Here is an 18,739-nt window from a genome sequence, read left to right on the forward strand (position 1 = left end):
CTCGTTTACTTTGTCCAAAAACATGTTTCACACATGAGTGCTATTTAGTGAGGTGTATTCGGACAGAGACATTTATCCCCTCTTCTGTCGTCCTTTCCGCTCTTCTTCTGATCATTCAGGTGCAGTTCCGCAGTATATCTTCGGAGCAAAAAAGAAAAGCTGGAAGACAAGAGCGCCGTTTCCTCCTGTTGTTATGGCAAAGTAGTGCACGCGCTGTGTATTTTTTAGCTCCTCCAGACCGTGTTATCAGGTATTTTGGTGTGTGAATGATCATTCACCGAGGGTAGAGGTAGTCTGATCCCACGTGCACACGGCACCCTGCCCAGTAGGTGTAAATGCTTTGTTCTGGGTACAGATTGAGAAAACAGCTAGCTGTCTGGCACCTGCTGTGTGGAATACTTCCGGTTGCCTGTAGATGTTGTAGGGCTGTAGCTGTAGCTGCAGCGACCACACTGACAGTTTGAACTCTCACATGTTCTGAAAGTCCACACGGAGCTCACTGAACACTCACTGAACTAGAACTAAACTCTGTTCACAAGCACATTGGGAAGCGCATATAACTCGTGAACTAGTTCATAACAAAGTGAGACTGACGGATGGTGAACATAAAACCTCATAAAACTCTCTTTTTCTTTTTTCTGCACAGCTGAGTACCCAGTAATTAGTTGTTTGTACAAACAGCTCTACTCACGAGTCCTCATTGTGATAGCAAAGTTTGTCTCCACACTCGAGGTCCCTTCCTTACCGCTGAGATCAACTAAACATCGGAACCTGCCTCTGTTAACATGTCATCTCCAGATAAACCATGCTGCCCGTTATCTATTATCTCCAACACGATTAAATTCTATACACCAGTGACACCTGACCGCCATTGTTATCCCCCACTAGAGCGGAGCAAATGTTCGCTGCTGTCTTACAGTGTTTATATATATCCTCACATTGTATTACTTATTATGTAGCATGATATAACCTGTAGTGTACATTGATACACTACCTGTAGTTATTAGAATGAAGTTAATGATTACTTTATTATTGATTGTTATTGAAAACTTCCATGACAATGATTATAATATAGCAGCTGTATACTATTGCTGACTGGGTATAACCAGCTCTATGACACGTGAGGATGTTTATTAATGTAATGTAGTTTGTCTCAAGGGCCCAGTGACTTCGTTTTACAGTGGAACCTCGGTTAGCGAACGCCTCGGATAGCGAATATTTCGGTTAACGAACAAAAATTTCGTTCAAAGTTTGTCTCGGATAGCGAACAAAATTTCGGATAACGAACAGCCACGTGAACCACACGTGACCGACCAGCATGTCATCATTCGCGCTCGAGACACAGTTACGATCAGTCGTTCCTTATCTGTGCGCATCCTTCTTATTTAGTGATTTTTGTGCTTTATTTTAATAAGATAATCCTCAATCATGGCTCCAAAGAAGATTAAGAGCAATAGTAGTGAGGTAATGACAAGGAAGCGGCCAACAATTGAATTGAAACAGGACATGATTTCAAAGTATGAAGGTGGCATGCGTCTGTCGGATATGTGATGTCTATTACCGAAGAGTTTTACAAAAAAGTCAGAAGCAACAGACACTGGACAAGTTTTTTCCTTTAACCTCAAAGCTACAGAAAAGGGAAGTCACCCCCGATTTTATAATGTCACGTGTGCTCATGGAGGGGGAATCAGTAATTCCACCCATTCCTCCCCACACCTACTTCCACCCACTCCGTCAAAACGGCAAGTTTTCTGATGTTTAAATGCTTTCGTTAATGTTTTTATGTTTATTTAATTCCATTTATATTGTATTATAACTGTTCTCATTAAAACAAATACCTATATAGCCTGTAACTTTCAAATATTAGCGAGTCAACAGGGTCTGGGAACCAATTAAATCTATTTCCTTTATTTCTTATGGAAAACATTGTTTCGGATAACGAACATTTCGGATAACGAACAGCTTTCCAGAACGGATTAAGTTCGTTAACCGAGGTTACACTGTATTCCAAACGACTTTTTTCAACGTTCAACTGTTAACGACTTGATGAGCCCCATAGAGACATCAGTATGAATCTCCTGGTGTGTTGCTATGACAGAAGTAATGTCTCACAATAATCGAGGGATGTGATATTGTATCACCAATCACCAGTGGTCAGAAAAAAAAAAAAAGAAACTTGTGGCTGTAACTAGTCACCTCCTACAAGCCGGCAAACTGTTATGGCAACCTCTCAGATAAAACCTTCGGGGGCACCGACTGTACTGGCTACAGGACGAAGCACTTTAGATATCTCCAGCGGCTCTAATTTAAAAAAATATATATTTAGGGTTGAAAACACATATAGATATGTCACCCTCATAGCGACATAGAAACAGGTGCTTGTTAGGCCGCTTGTAACTAAATGGGGCGAATGTTGGACCAATCTTGGCAAAGCTATATAACCGCCATGTAAAAACTTTGCCAAAGCTTGATCACGCATTCAACGATATTTGATTAGGAAGAGCTTCTCGACTAGAAAAACAACAACAACAACAAAATACACACGTGTACACGTGCTCCATCGGTTCTATGCCGCACGAGCTGACAAGCAAGTGTCAACAACCCTTTAAAAAAACAAACTAGTGTGACACCTGAATGGACTGACGGGCCGGGTACCCGTAATTAGTGGCCACCCTAGGAGAGGGGTGCGTCACGGAGTGGAGTTTGGAGGAACAAGTGGCCCATGCTTCTGCAAGCCGCCTGCCCACTGTAGTCTTTGTTTCGCCGCAGTCTCGCGCGCTCGATGCTGCACGACTGATTTACACCTCCACCCGTCAGACCCTCGCCTACCAGTTCTCTGTGCCTCGTGCCTCTCGACTTCTCCTCCACAGTACCTTCCACGGTGACATCTTTATAGAGCTGTGGCGCCCGGATACTCATCTGATAATGACGGGCTTTTATCTCTTCGCATCAAAGGAACAAATAGTAGCAGGGACAGCTATTGCGGGTTCAAAAGTGTGGGTACCATATACCCCAACAGTTGTGGAAACGCTATTAAAACAATGATTTAAAGACGTCGCGGAACGCTCGGGCGTGGGTGGGGATGTGGGGTGGAGGTGAAGGAGTATTACAGTACGGGAGTAGCACATCAACATACAGTGTTTGCTTCTGTTTATTCCACTTACCTGTACTGTCTTTTACCTGGTCTGGGTGTCTAGCTCTAGACTTCTGTCACTTCAAACTCGAAGAGTCGGAAAGTTAGAGGCGTGCAGTCACTTGCTGGCGCGTGCGATGTTTTCTGTCGACGGTGAGAAAGATTTAAACCCTCTGATGTGTCCCGTAGCCGTCTAGTGGTACTACAATTCAGTCCAGTGTTCAGTCTAGTGCAGTGGTTCTCAAAGTGTGGTCCGCGGACCACTAGTGGTCCTTGGGCATAAGTCAGGTGGTCCGCGGCTGACAGTCGTCATAAGTCAGCAAAATGATGTTTAAAGTGATGCATTCCTCGCATTAACATTTTAATTACAAATAACGAGGTAGATAGTTTTATGTCATCTTATTGCTATACTACTGTCACAGAAGTGCATTTAGTTTTGAATTGTAATGAAACAAATGCGGCAATTTAAATTTGAAATTCATAGTACAGACTAATTTTTAGGCCTTGGTGGTCCGCCATATTTTTTACTTAAGGAAAGTGGTCCGCGGTCCGAAATACTTTGAGAACCACTGGTCTAGTGTTCAGTATGGGATTAGATGAGGCCTCTAGACATACCTCCCAACTCCAGGAAACCTTGTAAATGTTTTTCTTGACCACCAGTTTTGTACATACCCACCTTCAACTCTGATATCTTACCTTATGTATACGACTAATTATTCTCATAGTACTTAATTACTTCATTTACTTAGTTTATTTTTTCCCCGTAAAGGTCGAGGGCTAAATTTAAAAAAAAAGCATTTTCTTGATTATTTTACCTCTTGTTAATAATGAACTGTCATTGTCATTAATCCTGGCAGTCTCCAGCTTACGAACAACCGTCCAGTCATACTTTGTAAGTCGAGAAACAGTCAGAGGTCACATTTTCTACAATCATAAAACATGAAAAAAAACCTTTCAGTTATTAAAACATCTTAAACACGATAATAAGAGAGTAACAAACTAACTGAACGCTCGTCTGTAACTGTGACATTTATTTGTGGATGTTTGTAACTCGAACATTCGTCAACAGGGGAAATCCCTGTACACCAATTATTTTGTTTTCAGGTGTTTAATCATATTTAATTATCTGTTCACTAAGTGTTCATACAGTCGTGAATGGCTAGACCTGACATAGCGGCTATGTCCATCCTATACCTGTAGCTGGATGCTAAATACTAACACCCACCCAGACCGTGCACCCGGCCTGTGAACTGCACCCTCGCAATGGCTGTACTTACTGCCAGACGTCAACACTGATAGCAGGAGGGTGGCAAGTGGAGAGGAGGTACATAAACCAGTGTCGTCTGCTATTTATGTACTTATTCCTACCCACCGAGACTACCTGCGACTTTCGCCTTCCGCGTGCCTCGTCATGTCGTCTGCTCCGGCGAAGGCGCAGCTCGCGCGCGTCGTGACGAGTGACAGTTCCGCTCGGCCCTCACGTCTAATCTAGTGGGCGGAGCTAGCGCCGAGAGACTGGCAGCCAATCACAGTGCAGCTGGGAGAGAAGCCTCGCTGGCCATGGACGAGATTAGCGAGGTTTTCTATTATTTCAGGGATTCGCTCTCAGGTGACTTGCCTTTTCCTACATTAGCCAAACGTTCGACTGTGTTGCCGAGACGTTTCAGGAATTGTCGTCGTGTGCTTCGCTGTGGTCGCCGAACCTGCTGGAGTCCTTGTGGCTTGGATTATATTTTCGATTTCGTGGATTATTTATAACTGGCCTTGATTGCGGGGTGAAGGCAGAAATCCGACTGTACTGATCGACTGGCAGTTACTCAAGTTTGAGATTGGAAGAATTTTTTTTTTTCATTGGAGGTTGGGTCACCCACGCTTTCTCCTTCAATGTGAAAGTTCAGGTAGAAGACGATAGGGCTTGTTTTACAGGCACAAATAAGTTTCTGAACTGCTAAGATGCCAACGATACGACTGTGGCTAAGTGTCGTCTGCTTCTTCTGCGGTCTGGGCGCGGCACGTGGTGTGGCCTCGTATGTGAAGGCCATCTGTGACCGCAATCCCATCCACACCACGGCACTCAAAACACACGGTGACAATGGATTTAAAATTTCACTGGAAGGACAGGAGGCAGCACATTCACCTGACAAATATCGACCCGGCCAGACTTATACAGGTGAGTTCAGCTGGAGGAAAGGGGTCCCCCCATGTCAGTCTGCTCTTGCTTGTCCCCCTCGGCAACCAGCGTATTGTCTGCGCATGTCGCTGTGTTAATTAAAGGTGTCGCCACTGAAGTAGTGAGTTTGAGTGTGCAGAGTTACTTTATTTATGTGTTTGTCTCGTGAGGTGAATGTCACGGGGTTTGCAGATGATCGTCATCCTCATATCATCGCCATCAAATCCTCCACTTCCTCCTCCTCCTCCTCCTCCTCTTTGTCTGAAAAATTAGCAATCTAAAAGTAATTTACTGACCATACCGACAGAATTGTTGTATATTTATTTAGGTTTAGTTGGCGCTAGGACTGCGGGACAGCTGCCTCACTATCCCTGAACTCCGAGATTCTAACCCCGTTGTAGCAGATGTACGTACCTTCCCCACCTCCTTTAGAACCTTCTGGTCATAACTGCCAATTCACCAGCTGTTCTGCAATACCAATGTTTCTCTTTTCGAAATGTGCCTGTGCTATTTGACAGCGTCATCATTATTTTCGCGCGCACGCACACACAAACACACTTATGGTAGCTCTTTGCGATGTTTCTCTGTTTTTACCAACTCCTCCACAGCCGTATCGTCTTGCGAACAACTGCCTCGCTTCAGTTACAGCTCACCCTCCCCACAGACCCATCCCTACCCCTCCACCAAGCCCCACCCCGCGCTTGCACGGTGGCTGGCTCGGGACAAGCGAGGGTTGTTGGGGGAAAAAAACAAACATTCAAAGATCTCTATCTCTCCTCGATTAGCCTCACTTTCTGTATGTCGTCAGCAGCGCGCGCCACCACGCGCCAGAGCGTCACCATACCACACGCCTGCCTTCCGAGGCACAAAGCTTCGCTGCTGACTTTCACTTTTTCGATGAGAAGGAAACTAAAGGACTATAGCTTCCCGTGTGGAGGAAATGCCAGAGACAGGGGTCAGCTGCAAAAGCAGGGCTGGCGGCGGGGTTGCTGCTGTTGTTGGTACCGTGGCCTACATCAGGTCACGTCGGTGATGGTCTAACCATGTGGCGGCCTTATTTTAGTCGCTTTCTTCGGTACCAGCTCTCCCACACACACCAGGGAATTTTTTTCACTGTTATTTTCTAAATCATTAGCCGGAGAACCCATAGGTTCAGTTGTTATCTCTCTTTGTATATTTTTGTTTTGTGAACGAAAACAGATCAACGATAAGCAGACGCCAATACAAAAGCGCTGGAAGGACGGAGGGAGATGGAAAAAGTGAATGAGAGAGAAAGCTTGGGAAAGGGGTTAGACGAGAGACGTGAGCGACCGAGTGAGGGAGGAGAGCAGAGAGGTTTTAAAAGCTGGAAAAATATCGGCGGAGAAATTAGCGAGTGCCATGCAGTTGGTGCACAGCAAGCTCGTTGGCATGCCTTTCAAACCTGCGAGGCTGAAGCCATCTCTGTCGCAGGGCGAGGGAAGGAACGATGGAATTGCGAGGGAAGGAACGATGGAATTGCGAGGGAAGGAACGATGGAATTGCGAGGGAAGGAACGATGGAATTGCGAGGGAGGAAACCCTAAGTGTCGGCATCCTCTTTAATCAGACAAGAAATTCCTGAGCCATGTGAGAAGAGGGGTGAAAACCCCCACAGTGATGGCGGGAGGGGTTATACATATCTAGTGATGATATAGGGAACAGCACGCCCTTCAACACCTCATTTCAAACCGGGGGAGGGGGTCGAAACGCGCGCAGATGATGAGAAGATGATAATTTTAATCGAGCGATAACTTTCAGAAGACCCGCTTCAAAAACCTTTTTTTATTATTTAAAAAAATTATAGCTGTGGAAATGGCGTCTCTCGCTCACAGCCGCCGAAAACTTTGATGAGATAGGTTAAATTATTTTGATTGATCTGGTTCAAAAATGGAAGGAAAAAAGAAGAAATATCGGGCATATCCGCGCACGTGTCTACTCTCCACCGTGACAGGCAGCGGGCTTGCCTTCATCCAGGTCTTTACTGCTCGCTATTACTATTTATGTTTAGGTCGAAGGAAGGGGAAACACAGTTTATCGTAGTTGATGTGGCAGTGACATAAAGAGACACCCGCCCATATATCTATATTCATATATTAGGCTATGAATTCCCGGGTTTTAAGTGCGGATGCACTATCTCTTTCCATCTTTCTCTTTTTCTTCTTTCTTCTTTCAATTCCGCAGCTGTTCAGGGACACCAGTCTCTGTAAATTGCAAACGATTGTAAGAAGCAAAGTGGGAGGGAGTAAACTAAGGCCGCATCATGTCAAAGCAGCCTGCCATGTATAAACAGGTGCCGCTTACAAAGAAAGAAGAGTTTGCCAGAGACGAGATCTGAACCGAGGACAGCCCATCCTCACTGTACTGGTGACAGGCTCCAACCACTGCGCCACCGGACCGCCCAAAAACAAATAGGGAAACGGCAGTGGAGACGGGAGAAGAAGGATGAGAGGACATGTCAGTCAATCAATCACACACACACACACACGCGCGCACGCACACACACACACACACTCACACTCCGTTGTCAACGGTTTGCTCCAAGGCGCTGATGTGTCTTCTGGCACCAACAATGGCGCTGGAAGCTCTTTGCTCACATGGATCACATGTCTCTCCCTGCTTTTCTCCCCTTCCCCCATTTGTCGTCGTTGACATCATCAGCTGGAGTGAGCAGTAGTCAGTACCAGCAGTAGTCTGCCTGTTTACGGCATCGCCGCCATCTTTCCTCCGCCAGTTACGCGGCCAGGCTGTTCCGGTGAGCGTCATTAGCATCGGCATCATTTATCGGCACCCGGCTAATTTTCCTCCCCAGAATGCTGACTCGGCCACTGTCAGCTGTTTGGATTGCTTTTTCAGCGACGCGAAAACTGTTTACCTCCAGATTACCATGGCCCCTCCCCTACCCCAACCCTTCAGACCAGCGCCACGTTTTATGGCTCCGAAACAGCTGCTAAATCCAGCAAAAGGAAATAATTAGCAGGTGGAAGAGCTGCCATGAAGGGAGGAGAAGAGAAGGGAAGGGAGGTGGAAAATCCACCGCAGCTCGATTTAACAGCTTTTCTTTCTCATTTAACTAATAGCCACACAGGTCTTTACTGTCTGGCAAAAACCTGGACAAAAGTTTTACCCTTCTTGCCATTTCTCAGCCTGGTCTTGGGCTTCTTTCTTCTCTCTCTCGCACGCACGCACGTACGCACAAACACACAGATACTCGTTCTTAGTTCTTCCTCTTATTTATTTATTTTCTTTTTTCTGCATTTGGCGTATCTACAGAGAAATATCTAAAGAATGTATTCCGGAAGCAGCTTGGCTTAGTTTCATGTACCCACTTTTGCCGGATCATTTCACTGCAGCAGTCTTCGCGAACTCTCGTGACGATCCCCCGAAAGATTGCCTCCCACTGTACATACATCCATACATCAATACATCAGCTGGACTCGTGTGAGTTCAGAGGGCAAAGAGGCCTTGCCTAATGTTGAACTTCATGGGGAGGGCTCTGCAAAGAGCGCCGATGAATGCCTTAGAGGGAAGGAGGATAGAGTATGGTTTAGCTTGCAATGGTGAGCATCTGGAATTATGTAACATTCTCCCACGAGCCACCATTTTCGATCCCATGGACTCGCGTGCACTGGTTAATGCCGATACAAGTTCATGGAGATACCTGGCTGGTTGGTTGTGTTTTACGCCGTGCCAGCAACATGGCTATATCACAGCTCATGGATGTACAAAGCCCACACAGTAAAAAAAGCAAACAAGCAGAACACACATACCCCTCTTCCAGACGAGCTTGCCATACATGTACACATTGTCATGAGCAATGTACACAGCTCGAATGGTACTTAAACAACCGTTATTGTCTGTCAACACTATGGAGTGTGTGTGGGTGTGTGAAGTATGGGGTCCACTGGCCTTGGGTCGGTGTCCGGTGTACGAGGAGAGCTCGTGCGATGGTGTACAGTACCCTGTCTCGCCCTGACGGACCAGTGACACTCGCTGCTCATCCACCCGACACCCAAACAGTTTAATCACAGCACGTAGGCAGAAACGTAAAACTCGCGGACTTCCACTAAAGTGTGGGATCCATTTCCTCCCTGACAGCCGCTGGCAGGAGTTTGTCGATCACAGTGCAATCCAACGTGTCTCCATGCACAACTTCGTTAATCGGTTTCTTAAATGAACGAACCTGAGAAGTTTCGAGATGGAAACTTGAGCAGGTTCGTCTCTTTGCCAGCGAGCTTCCCTATTTACCACACAGTGCAGACATGATGATATCGACTATCAACCTGTAGGAGAAACATCCTCATTTGGAGAAGGCAGTGACAGCAAGGTGGGATGGTTATCAGGGCGAGAAGAATGCGAACTTTGTCACGGACTTGACGACTTCTCCGATAAACAAACGACTACCACCTCCCCAACATGGCGACTTCATGCTGACGAGCAGCACGTGTCGGTGTGTTTCTGTTTGTCCAACACAGCATTATTACAATTACTTTATTGGTTCGTCTCGGTTATTCTACCACAAGTAGCACAACGGCTGGTTATGCCAAACTGGTGAGAATGTAGGTAGTGGAGTCAGCGATCTAGGTATGCAGCCCCTATAAAGTAAAGGCTTGAAATATACTTCAGCAATCTATAAATTATTAATAACTAAATAAACACAGAGGAACAAAACCTTGTTCCCATTCAGCCAGCGCTTTGCCTAGCCTTGCAACAACCTTGTTATTGCCGTCTTCTCGAGATGAGGGCAATAAAGAGCAGTCAGTCATATTAACCGACATTGCCCTCTTCTCGAGAAGTCCTGCCACCAGGTGAGCAGTCCTGTAACAGTCGACCTCGGAGTCAAATTTAGAAGCTACGAAACAACACGGGCAAGTGAAAGACAGTGATAGTTTGGACAACTGCACGCGAAAGGTAAGGAAGAGAGGTAGGGGTGGACAGGTATGCACTGCCTGGAGTGGCTAGTCAATGACTTTCTCGTTGACTACGTAAATCTCACTCGGCAGTCATGTCAGCTCGGTGGGCTGCGAGCAGGTAAGAGCCACACGTGGCACACTTGTCGCTCGCCCCAACTAAGATAGTTGGTCCTACATCCCCCCACACACATGACACACATTGTGTATTTGTCAACAAACGTCTCTTCCACCCCAAATGTCTGAACCAATGATAGCTGTGCTGATCCTGTCGCCGGGTTATCTGGGTCGTTCGCATACGCCTGCGCGTGAACAATCATTGACAGCAGGGGATTAGACCGAGCACTTTGGGAGGGTATTGTGAAGTTATCAACGTCCCGATACACTCTCGCGGTTTCCATTTAAACCCCACTGAATGTTTGCTTTCTTGCCAACAATAAAAGTCGTATAAGAGTTGTATTCAAGGTTTTGTTTAAATTATGTCCCTCGCTCAGTCAACTCCGCAGAGAGGGTAGTGTGGAAAGACACGTGCATCAACAAGGAGCATGGACACAAGCTCAGCACTATCGCATGCTAACCTAGTCAAGAGATGCTTTTTGTGTCTTGTAAATGGGACTATAGACAGACAGTCTTGTCTTTCGTCCCTTCGCCCGCCTCCCGCCTGACACAAATCTTAAGAAAGAGGCAAACTGTAAACAAACAACAGAAAAACCTGACAAGCAAGACTGCAAACTTTAGAGCAAGTAGGTCAAAAAGGGGGAGGTAAGAGGGAAAGCTGTAAAAGGTGGGACACATACAGAAAAGAGGCTAAGAGCGATAACCCTAGATAGCGGGCCCGGTCACAGGGCAGTTAAACAAGAAAAGGACAAGCTCTTATCAAAATGGTCTCCGGACGATTTGGGTGAAGAGAAACTGTATGGTAGTCATGCTCATTATTAGCTGTACATGGGGTCTAGTGGGCTTCGACAAGTCGCGGCTACTTCACCATCAGCACAGACAACTGCTTTACACAGGAACGACACCTGAGGTGGAGGTGTCTCTCACACCCATCCTTCCCCCAACTCAAGTTCCAGCTCCCGTTTTTTGGAAGTTAATTACTAAATGCAAGGACTTTCCTTGTTCCCTTCCTCAATCTTCTTCCCATTTATCACATCGCCATCAAGACTAGTTGTGTGTTGATTGCATGTTTATTACTTTAGTTCTGTCGAGCTCTGCTAGTCATACAACCGCCACGCATAATACAGGTCAGGCTATTCAATATTCAGCCTGAAAATTCAACACCGGGTAAAGATAATCCACCCGACAGTTCAAATAAAGAGCTTAAAGATGGGAGACTAGCCTGTCTGGCTGTTTCCTCGCCGGTTGCCTTCTGCTCACCTCGCAGCAACGCAGGCATTCGGCGGATGGGCACATAATGACTGCCGGGCTTTCAAAACATTAGTCTAATCCTCCGGACCTGTACAAGAGGCGGGCGTCCTCTACAACACTGAGGTTGCACTGAGGAAATCTTCAGCAGAAAAAGGGGAAAGTGTCTCCTGCTCTCTCTCCTTCACCGCCCCCGCAGTGCGGTGTTTACTCTTTCGCGATTCGATCCCCGCCCAACCGATTTGTAACAACAAAATGCTATTAACCTGTTATAAACTGCTTTAAGACAAGGTCGACGAACCTAATTATTTGTCGAATAATGTAGGTCACTGTGAGGTCGCACAGTATGACTGCTCTTTCTTGACGGAAATGGTGTTTTGTAGGCAGACTGGTGTTTGGCTGTAGGTAGGAATAGGTGGTGAGGCAGAACATCGGAATCGCGGTTAGCAGTCCAGTGCCTCTTCCCTGCTGCACGTGCAGTACAGGACAAAGCTGAATAATAGGGTTTAAAGGCTGCGTATGAAGCGGCCTGGTGTCACTACAGGGACAGTGCCAGAGCCGCAGTCGGGATGAGAACTATTTTGTGGATAAGGGAGGCATATTTTGGTTGCTTTGTGGAGAGCAGGCATTTGTCGGATATTTAATTGATAGCAGAGGCATTTGTAGGATGCATAATGGATACGGGAATCATTTGTCGAATGCCTGATGGATGAAGGTTTTTGTCGGATACTTTAGGGAGAGAGGAGGCATATTGGATTCTTTGTGAAGAGAATAGGCATTAGTCGGGTGCTCAGAGATAGAGGAGGCCTTTTTATACTTTGTAGATAGACGAGACTAATTTTTGTTCATTTGCTTTTTTTGGGGGGTGGGGGGGGGGAGGTGGCGGCAGGGAAAGGGGAGGAATACTATATGGTAGAGGAAGAATTTCTTTTTTTTTACTTAAATGAGAGAGTATGCACTGTCTACTCAGAGGAAGAGTTGTAACATAATATTTAAGAACAGAAGGGATACAGACAGTTGTAATGCTGTTGGCTTGCAGAAAACCACTATTCCCCACCCTTCTCAACAAGACAAAGGTCTTGTCCTAAGCAAGGTTTGGGAAAGGACTGCAGAGAAAGTTGTAACCCAGTCTTCTCCCTTTCTTTATGTTTCACATATGGAAGATGATTTGTGCAAAGGTCGGAGAGAAGCCATGATGTTACCCAAAATGCTGCGTTAGTAGCAAAGCGATCTGCAATGACACACCATCTCCATGCACAGTCTAGAACAGGTAGAATAGCGAGGGCTTTGGGTGGAGGGTGGCGGTGGAGAAGCTTCCTTGTGGAATGCTTGTCCTCTCTTGATTTCACCTCCCCACCACCATCTCGTCAAAACCACGGGACAATGCGCGAGACTTCAAACGAAACGCGGTGATGCAGACGGGCGATGGCTTCTGTCTCATCGTGCAATAAAACAGAAATTCAGCACCTTTGGCATTCTTTATCACTTCCATGCGATAATATTATCCCCGAGAATTATTTTATCAGCCACCCTCTTAGCTTGGAGTGTGGGCTGCAGAACAACGGAAACACCCTTCTGCAAAGAGTGAGTGGCCTTGGTGTTCGCAAGACGAACTCCACCAATGGCAGCCGGCAAAGAGAAGACGGTGGTCCTCACCTTGTGGTACATTATTTATCTACACTCGGGAGGCGTGCTTTGAAATGAAAATTTGGGCACTTTCCCTGTCTTCAGGTGGGTGAGAATTGCCTGGCTGGCTACGCAAAAGGCAATAACTGTAACATGTGGATGGCGCTTGCTGAAAATATCTCCTTCCCGTCGGCGAGAGGCTGATTCACAAGAGGATGGATCAATGAGAAAGGGAGACAATTTTAGAGGTGGCGTAAAGAGCAAAGAAATACTAAAAAATAAGTCCTTTTTGGTGGATAAGAGAGATAATTCTTCTTAAGTGGTTAGCTAATTTAAAAAAGCGTCTACACCAAATTTGCTGCAAGTCAGACGAATTCGTTAGCAATCTGATCACCATCCTGATCGGTTCCCAAGAGCCTTTGCTCGCCACCGTCGAGGCGGAAGGGGGTTTTGTGGCATGTTGCTTGGCATCACATTTGCGAGGGATGGGTGGAGGGAGAAAGTCGACAAGAAGAGCAGAAAAATTGGTGGCCAAGGAACACAACGGAGTGGGTATGCCGCCATTCTGTACCTAAACATTCTCATAACTGTTACAGGCGAACGGGTGGTCTAACGGAGGTTTTTGTGCAGGGAAAAAGAATCTGATCAGGCGCCGTAGTTATAGAACGAGGGTAACTCATCGCCCCCGGGTTCACATGGAGGATTGATGGACGGACATTCGTCTTGTCTCGCGGACGTTGCTGTACCCCATGGTGTTGCAGTTATCAAGCGATGGAAAAGATATCCTGGGGTCAAGGAACATAAAGCGATAGCCGTAGGCTCTGGAAACTGACTGCTTCGTAACTATGGAGACAAGACTCGTGTCCTTGATTTCCTCATGTTGCCCCGGGGCAGCAACTGACCCTCGTGTCATGAACACCCCTTTCCCCCGAGGAAGAAAACGCTAGTCCTTCGCTCACCAATGGTCACTTGTATGTTGTCGTCTCATCACTAGCCAGTTGTGTACTATCATCTCAGTATCTTCCGTTTCAAAGCTTTGTCTGTATTTTGGAGTTGGTAGTCAACACTTTCACCTTTTTTTTTACCTTTAGTTCTCTGCTCTACTGACTTAGTGCTAGCGATGCTTGCTGTCTGATCATACACGAATCCGATGCTCCTAATCTTGATGCTTAATTTACTGGCTCGTTCTGACACTTCTGTTCACTCTAGCTTTACCTACTTTTTAAACATTATTTTTTCTCTTGCTTGAGGCAGTGCTTAAAAATACGAGAGCAAACAAGCCGAGATTAATAGCGGAACATAAGAAAGCTTCCGTCTTTTTGATCAAAGCTTGCCGCGTCCGTGAAATTGCTGGGAAGTGAAGGCCAGCCCCCTCACGAGTGCGGCTGCATTTAATAAGGTCGTTGGCAAGGGTCAAGTCTGGCCGTAGGCAAGGGTGCGAGCCCGTTCAGTTCATTTTCTGCTCCAAAATGTTGGGCGCACTTGAGGAACCGCGGAGTCGGAATTCGGAGAAGGCGAGCGGGGCGCACAATGCACAGAAAAGGCGAGAGGGGCTCTCGTAACGTGCAACGAGGCTGCAACGTTTTGCAAGCTGGTGACGGCGGGCCCTCGACAAAGTCTCGTGTAGTGTGAGACTTTGTTTGTGTTGACACGCCTGACGGGGGCCCCCGCGCACGACCGCCACTGTTTGCTCGCCGCTGCTCGCCGGAGCTAGCAAGTCGCTGTGAATGCGGCGAGCTGCAGTGCATAATAGACACCACACAGCATTCTGCACATGCCTCGAGCGAGAAGACAGCAGACGATACACCTTTTACAGTTTCTGTCGTGTTCCTTGTCAGTCTGTCAGTCAATTGTAACATGCTGCTCAATGATCTTGAACTTGACCTCTTACAGGTATGGAATTTGATTGTCTGTCTACGGGTAACCCGATGGATCTTACCAGTAATAGCCACAGTGTGAACTGTAAACTGTGGGTCCAGATCTCACCTTTGGTGCACTTTGTTTTCCTCCGGACTGCGGGACTGGACTTGATCGCTTCAATATAGAGTAAAAGAAAACATGTAGTGTGTGCGTTCGGCTTTGTAACTGCTTCCTGGTCTTTCACACTCTATCGCTTATCTGTCTTATCCTTTCTTCCCGTTTTTATTCTCTTTCATCAGTCCTCTTTTTTTTTCTCTCACTCTGTGCATAGGGTGCACGCGCGGGCGGGCGCCAGTAAGTGTTTTTCTTTCATCTCCTGCAGAAGACCGCGCACAGTGATACGTCTCACAGACTATCTGATATGACAAGCACAAAACACATAAAAGGCAGTATTTCTATTCCAGAGCTTTTCCTTTCAACCTGACCCTGTGACTCGTGGCGCCACACTTTACTCTCTGTCAGAAAGCGAAAGGTACAATGCGTGCGAGGACAGACAGACAAGGTGCTCGTGTCAGCAATATGTTTGAAGAGCGTACCTCAGAATTAAATCCATTTAACTTTTAATGCCTGCAGGTTTGCACAGCATCGCTTGCAGCTTGGAATAATGGAGTCCTGACTAACGGCTTCGATATAAATTTTTTATTTTTAAGGTCTGTCGACAGTCGCCTCGATCCATCAGTTTCTATTTGCTCCCTAGACGATATTTACTCACCCCGGGCTCAATCTTTCCTTGAAAAGCAATCGTAGATTTGAAAGCTTACCCTCCACCCCTATCCCTCCCATCCGATAATCCCTCATCAAAAATTAAGATTGCAGGAAGCTTTGGTCCCTCCTTGAGAGGACGCAGCTCGTTCAGTGCGCAGAACTCGACCTTCGCCGAGCGAACGTGCTGGTCACACGCCGTCCCAGCTCGTCAGCCTCTGCTCCCTTCCCTCACTCCTAACCCCGAGCGCCAGCCGAGAGACGACTCATGACCTTCGCATGTTGTGGTTCCAGGAGTCAGCTTCGAGATGCAGACTGGACTGTCAGCAAGATGTGTGTCCCCAAAAGACCAACCTTCGGCAAAGATTCGCCATTGAAATCTGAGGTCGGATTTGTGTTCTTCTGGGGAGGGGGAGGGGAGGGAAGGGAGAGGGGGATAGTCATCCTGTTATTTGCCTTTCAATCTATTTCTTTTGGGAAATAATCCTTCCCGTTCCCCATCTGTAAATGCAATGTTGGACAAGAGGTCGAGTGGTTTCGTTATGTTGACGGTCAGTGGCTGCTGTTGCTGAAGTCCGGGAGATGCCGGTGAATAAGCTTATTGAGCAATGTGCTGCAATTTATTTCCTAACCGAATAACAAATAAAAAAAAACGAACATCAGCAAAGCAAAATACCCCTTCCACAAAATCCCCACCAAAACAAATAAGGAAGTGGTCTGAATCAGGTAGAGCCCGATGGCTTCGAGGTGTAAATGCCAAGTGACTTGTGAGGTTCACTTATAGCTGCTGCCAACACGGGTGGGCTGTCGAATATGGTTCATCTCTCTGGCTTCTGGATTTGTTTCCTCTTCCTGCATCTGTTGCATCTTCTTCTTTCCATTACCCGGCTCTTTCATCTACCGTTTCCTTTCTGTGCATCTGTCTGTAACTACTTCAAAAGCAGACGTTCATAGAAATGCCCATGGTTTCCATGGTTTCCCAGGCTGGCATTAAACCGATGCCAAGGACGCTCATTTCGACTTTTAAAAATATTCTTCCTCTTTTTTCATCTGCTTTGCAGTCTATTTTTAGACCGGGCTTAACTCCCGATCGCTATGAAGATAGGACGGCTTTGGGTGTAATAAAAACCGGCTGCTCAAAGAACATCAACGACTCGACAACTGGTGCAAATCAGCAACGGTAAAGGGAGAAGATAACTCGACGCAATCTTAAGAATTACCGGGACTGATAATCTGCGAGCAGAGTGAGAACTCCTGAAGTCCACAGGAAACTCCAGACAAGTAATATTCGCCTTAAATGACAGAAAAAATCTTATTGGAGAATGTTTGGATGGAGCGCCTGTGAACAGCTCATCGCCGACCCAGCATGTGGCTACAACTTTGATCTCAATTCAAATGCGGACAGAAATGCGTTTTTCTTACTTTGCAGAAGCTTTCTGTTTTGAGGGTAGAAATGCTCTACCCGAGTAGAGAGTAGAGGGTTTTGGAAGGAAACTATGTTGTGCACTACGAATGATGTTTGAGTCGTCTTCAGATTTTCTGCTGCCTTCTACCTTCTTCTTTCCATCAATCAACAGCGGAAACTTGTCTTTGGTCTATTTCAGTAGTGTAGTTTGTTTTTATTTTCCTTGCATACATTTTTGCCTACTAGCCGTGGTGAGCTCACTCCGTGTCAAGTCTGGCCGGCTGAGAACAGCCTGGAGGCTCGTTAATTTTTGCTACGAGGCACCCGGATGCTGAGTAAACATCGACACACAGGAGAGCTGATAATACTACCTCTGCAGACACTGGATCCAACGGGCCCGGGTCAGCTGTGGACCGTAGAAGGTGTTGGAGAAGAGGCTGCCGGTGCTGCCGGAGACAGCGGGGACATAGCCGCCACCTGGGGGCAGTCGCCTCAAAAAAACTTTGCTAAATATGATCAAACGTTTGTTCATAGTTATCTGTTTCAGAAGGGCGTTTCGCAAAAAAAAAAAAAACAACAATTTTTTTAACTTCACTGTTTTCAGTATACAAAGACTTCTCAATGCGCAAACCGTGTGACCTCAATGTAAAAGACATCCACCTCAACTTTTTCAGCCTAGTTTTTTCCTCAAAGAGCAGAGATAAGAGTTTATTTCGACCTACATTCACATGCTGGCCCATCGTGTTGTCTGTCCAGATAAGCCAACACATACACTACTTCTCTCTGTTGGCTCGCGGACGTCACCCGAAATATAAACTGCGACCGGCGCCATACTTGCTGACTTTGCGTGGAGCTTGCTTGTAGACGAGCGATTTCTAAACTGCAGATCGGGTGTAATGTCAGTTTTGTTGACAAAGAGGAAAGCAAAGAAGTCGCGGGTTCCATTTTGTCGGGTTTGTGCTCTGTAGTTGGCTAGTCTAGTCCTCGCTGGTCGCCGCTCGGCTTGCAGCAATTACAGGTAACCCCTGCAACCATCAGGTTTGTTACTGGAGATTTCCGGCATCGAAGAGTGGAGAGAGTGTGGGTGTGGAGGGCAAAGGGCTCCAGAGATAGCGCCAGACATAAAAGAAGCAATGCGTTTGAAATGTTACACCTGGTGTTACGTAACTTGTTGTGCGCTCACAGGTACTTCGTCATGTCGGAATGCTTTAGAATGCAGCAGTTTCTTCCCCAGAATACTAAACGGAGTAAAAAGTTTCAAAATGGACTGCAAATAAGTCCAGCTGTTGGTCAGCAGCAAACGCTCGAACCCTCATAAAATTGGGATTTCAGTGCTTGAACATTTCGAGGTGGCTTCTCAGAAAACCTGGTGGGTCAAGAGGTTAACTAGTGTGCCCTAACTACATGGACACATACAAAAGGAAGAGATGGCTTGTGAGAAAACTTGGTGTACGAAGAGTGTGACTGTCTTGTAACACGAACTCGGGCCCA

General features: G+C 46.5%; 1 protein-coding gene across 1 annotated transcript in view; it reads left to right on the plus strand.

Annotated features, from left to right (window-relative positions):
- The first annotated feature begins 4,707 nt into the window (after positions 1–4,707).
- The window catches only part of LOC112565540 (spondin-1-like), an 88,751-nt gene continuing 74,719 nt past the window's right edge, over positions 4,708–18,739 (plus strand). The window contains 1 exon segment of the mRNA XM_025241029.1: positions 4,708–5,303. Coding sequence (XP_025096814.1) covers positions 5,087–5,303 — 217 coding nt within the window. The 5' untranslated portion in view covers positions 4,708–5,086.

The sequence above is a fragment of the Pomacea canaliculata genome, linkage group LG6, assembly GCF_003073045.1.
Source record: "Pomacea canaliculata isolate SZHN2017 linkage group LG6, ASM307304v1, whole genome shotgun sequence".
Taxonomy (NCBI): Eukaryota; Metazoa; Mollusca; class Gastropoda; order Architaenioglossa; family Ampullariidae; genus Pomacea; species Pomacea canaliculata.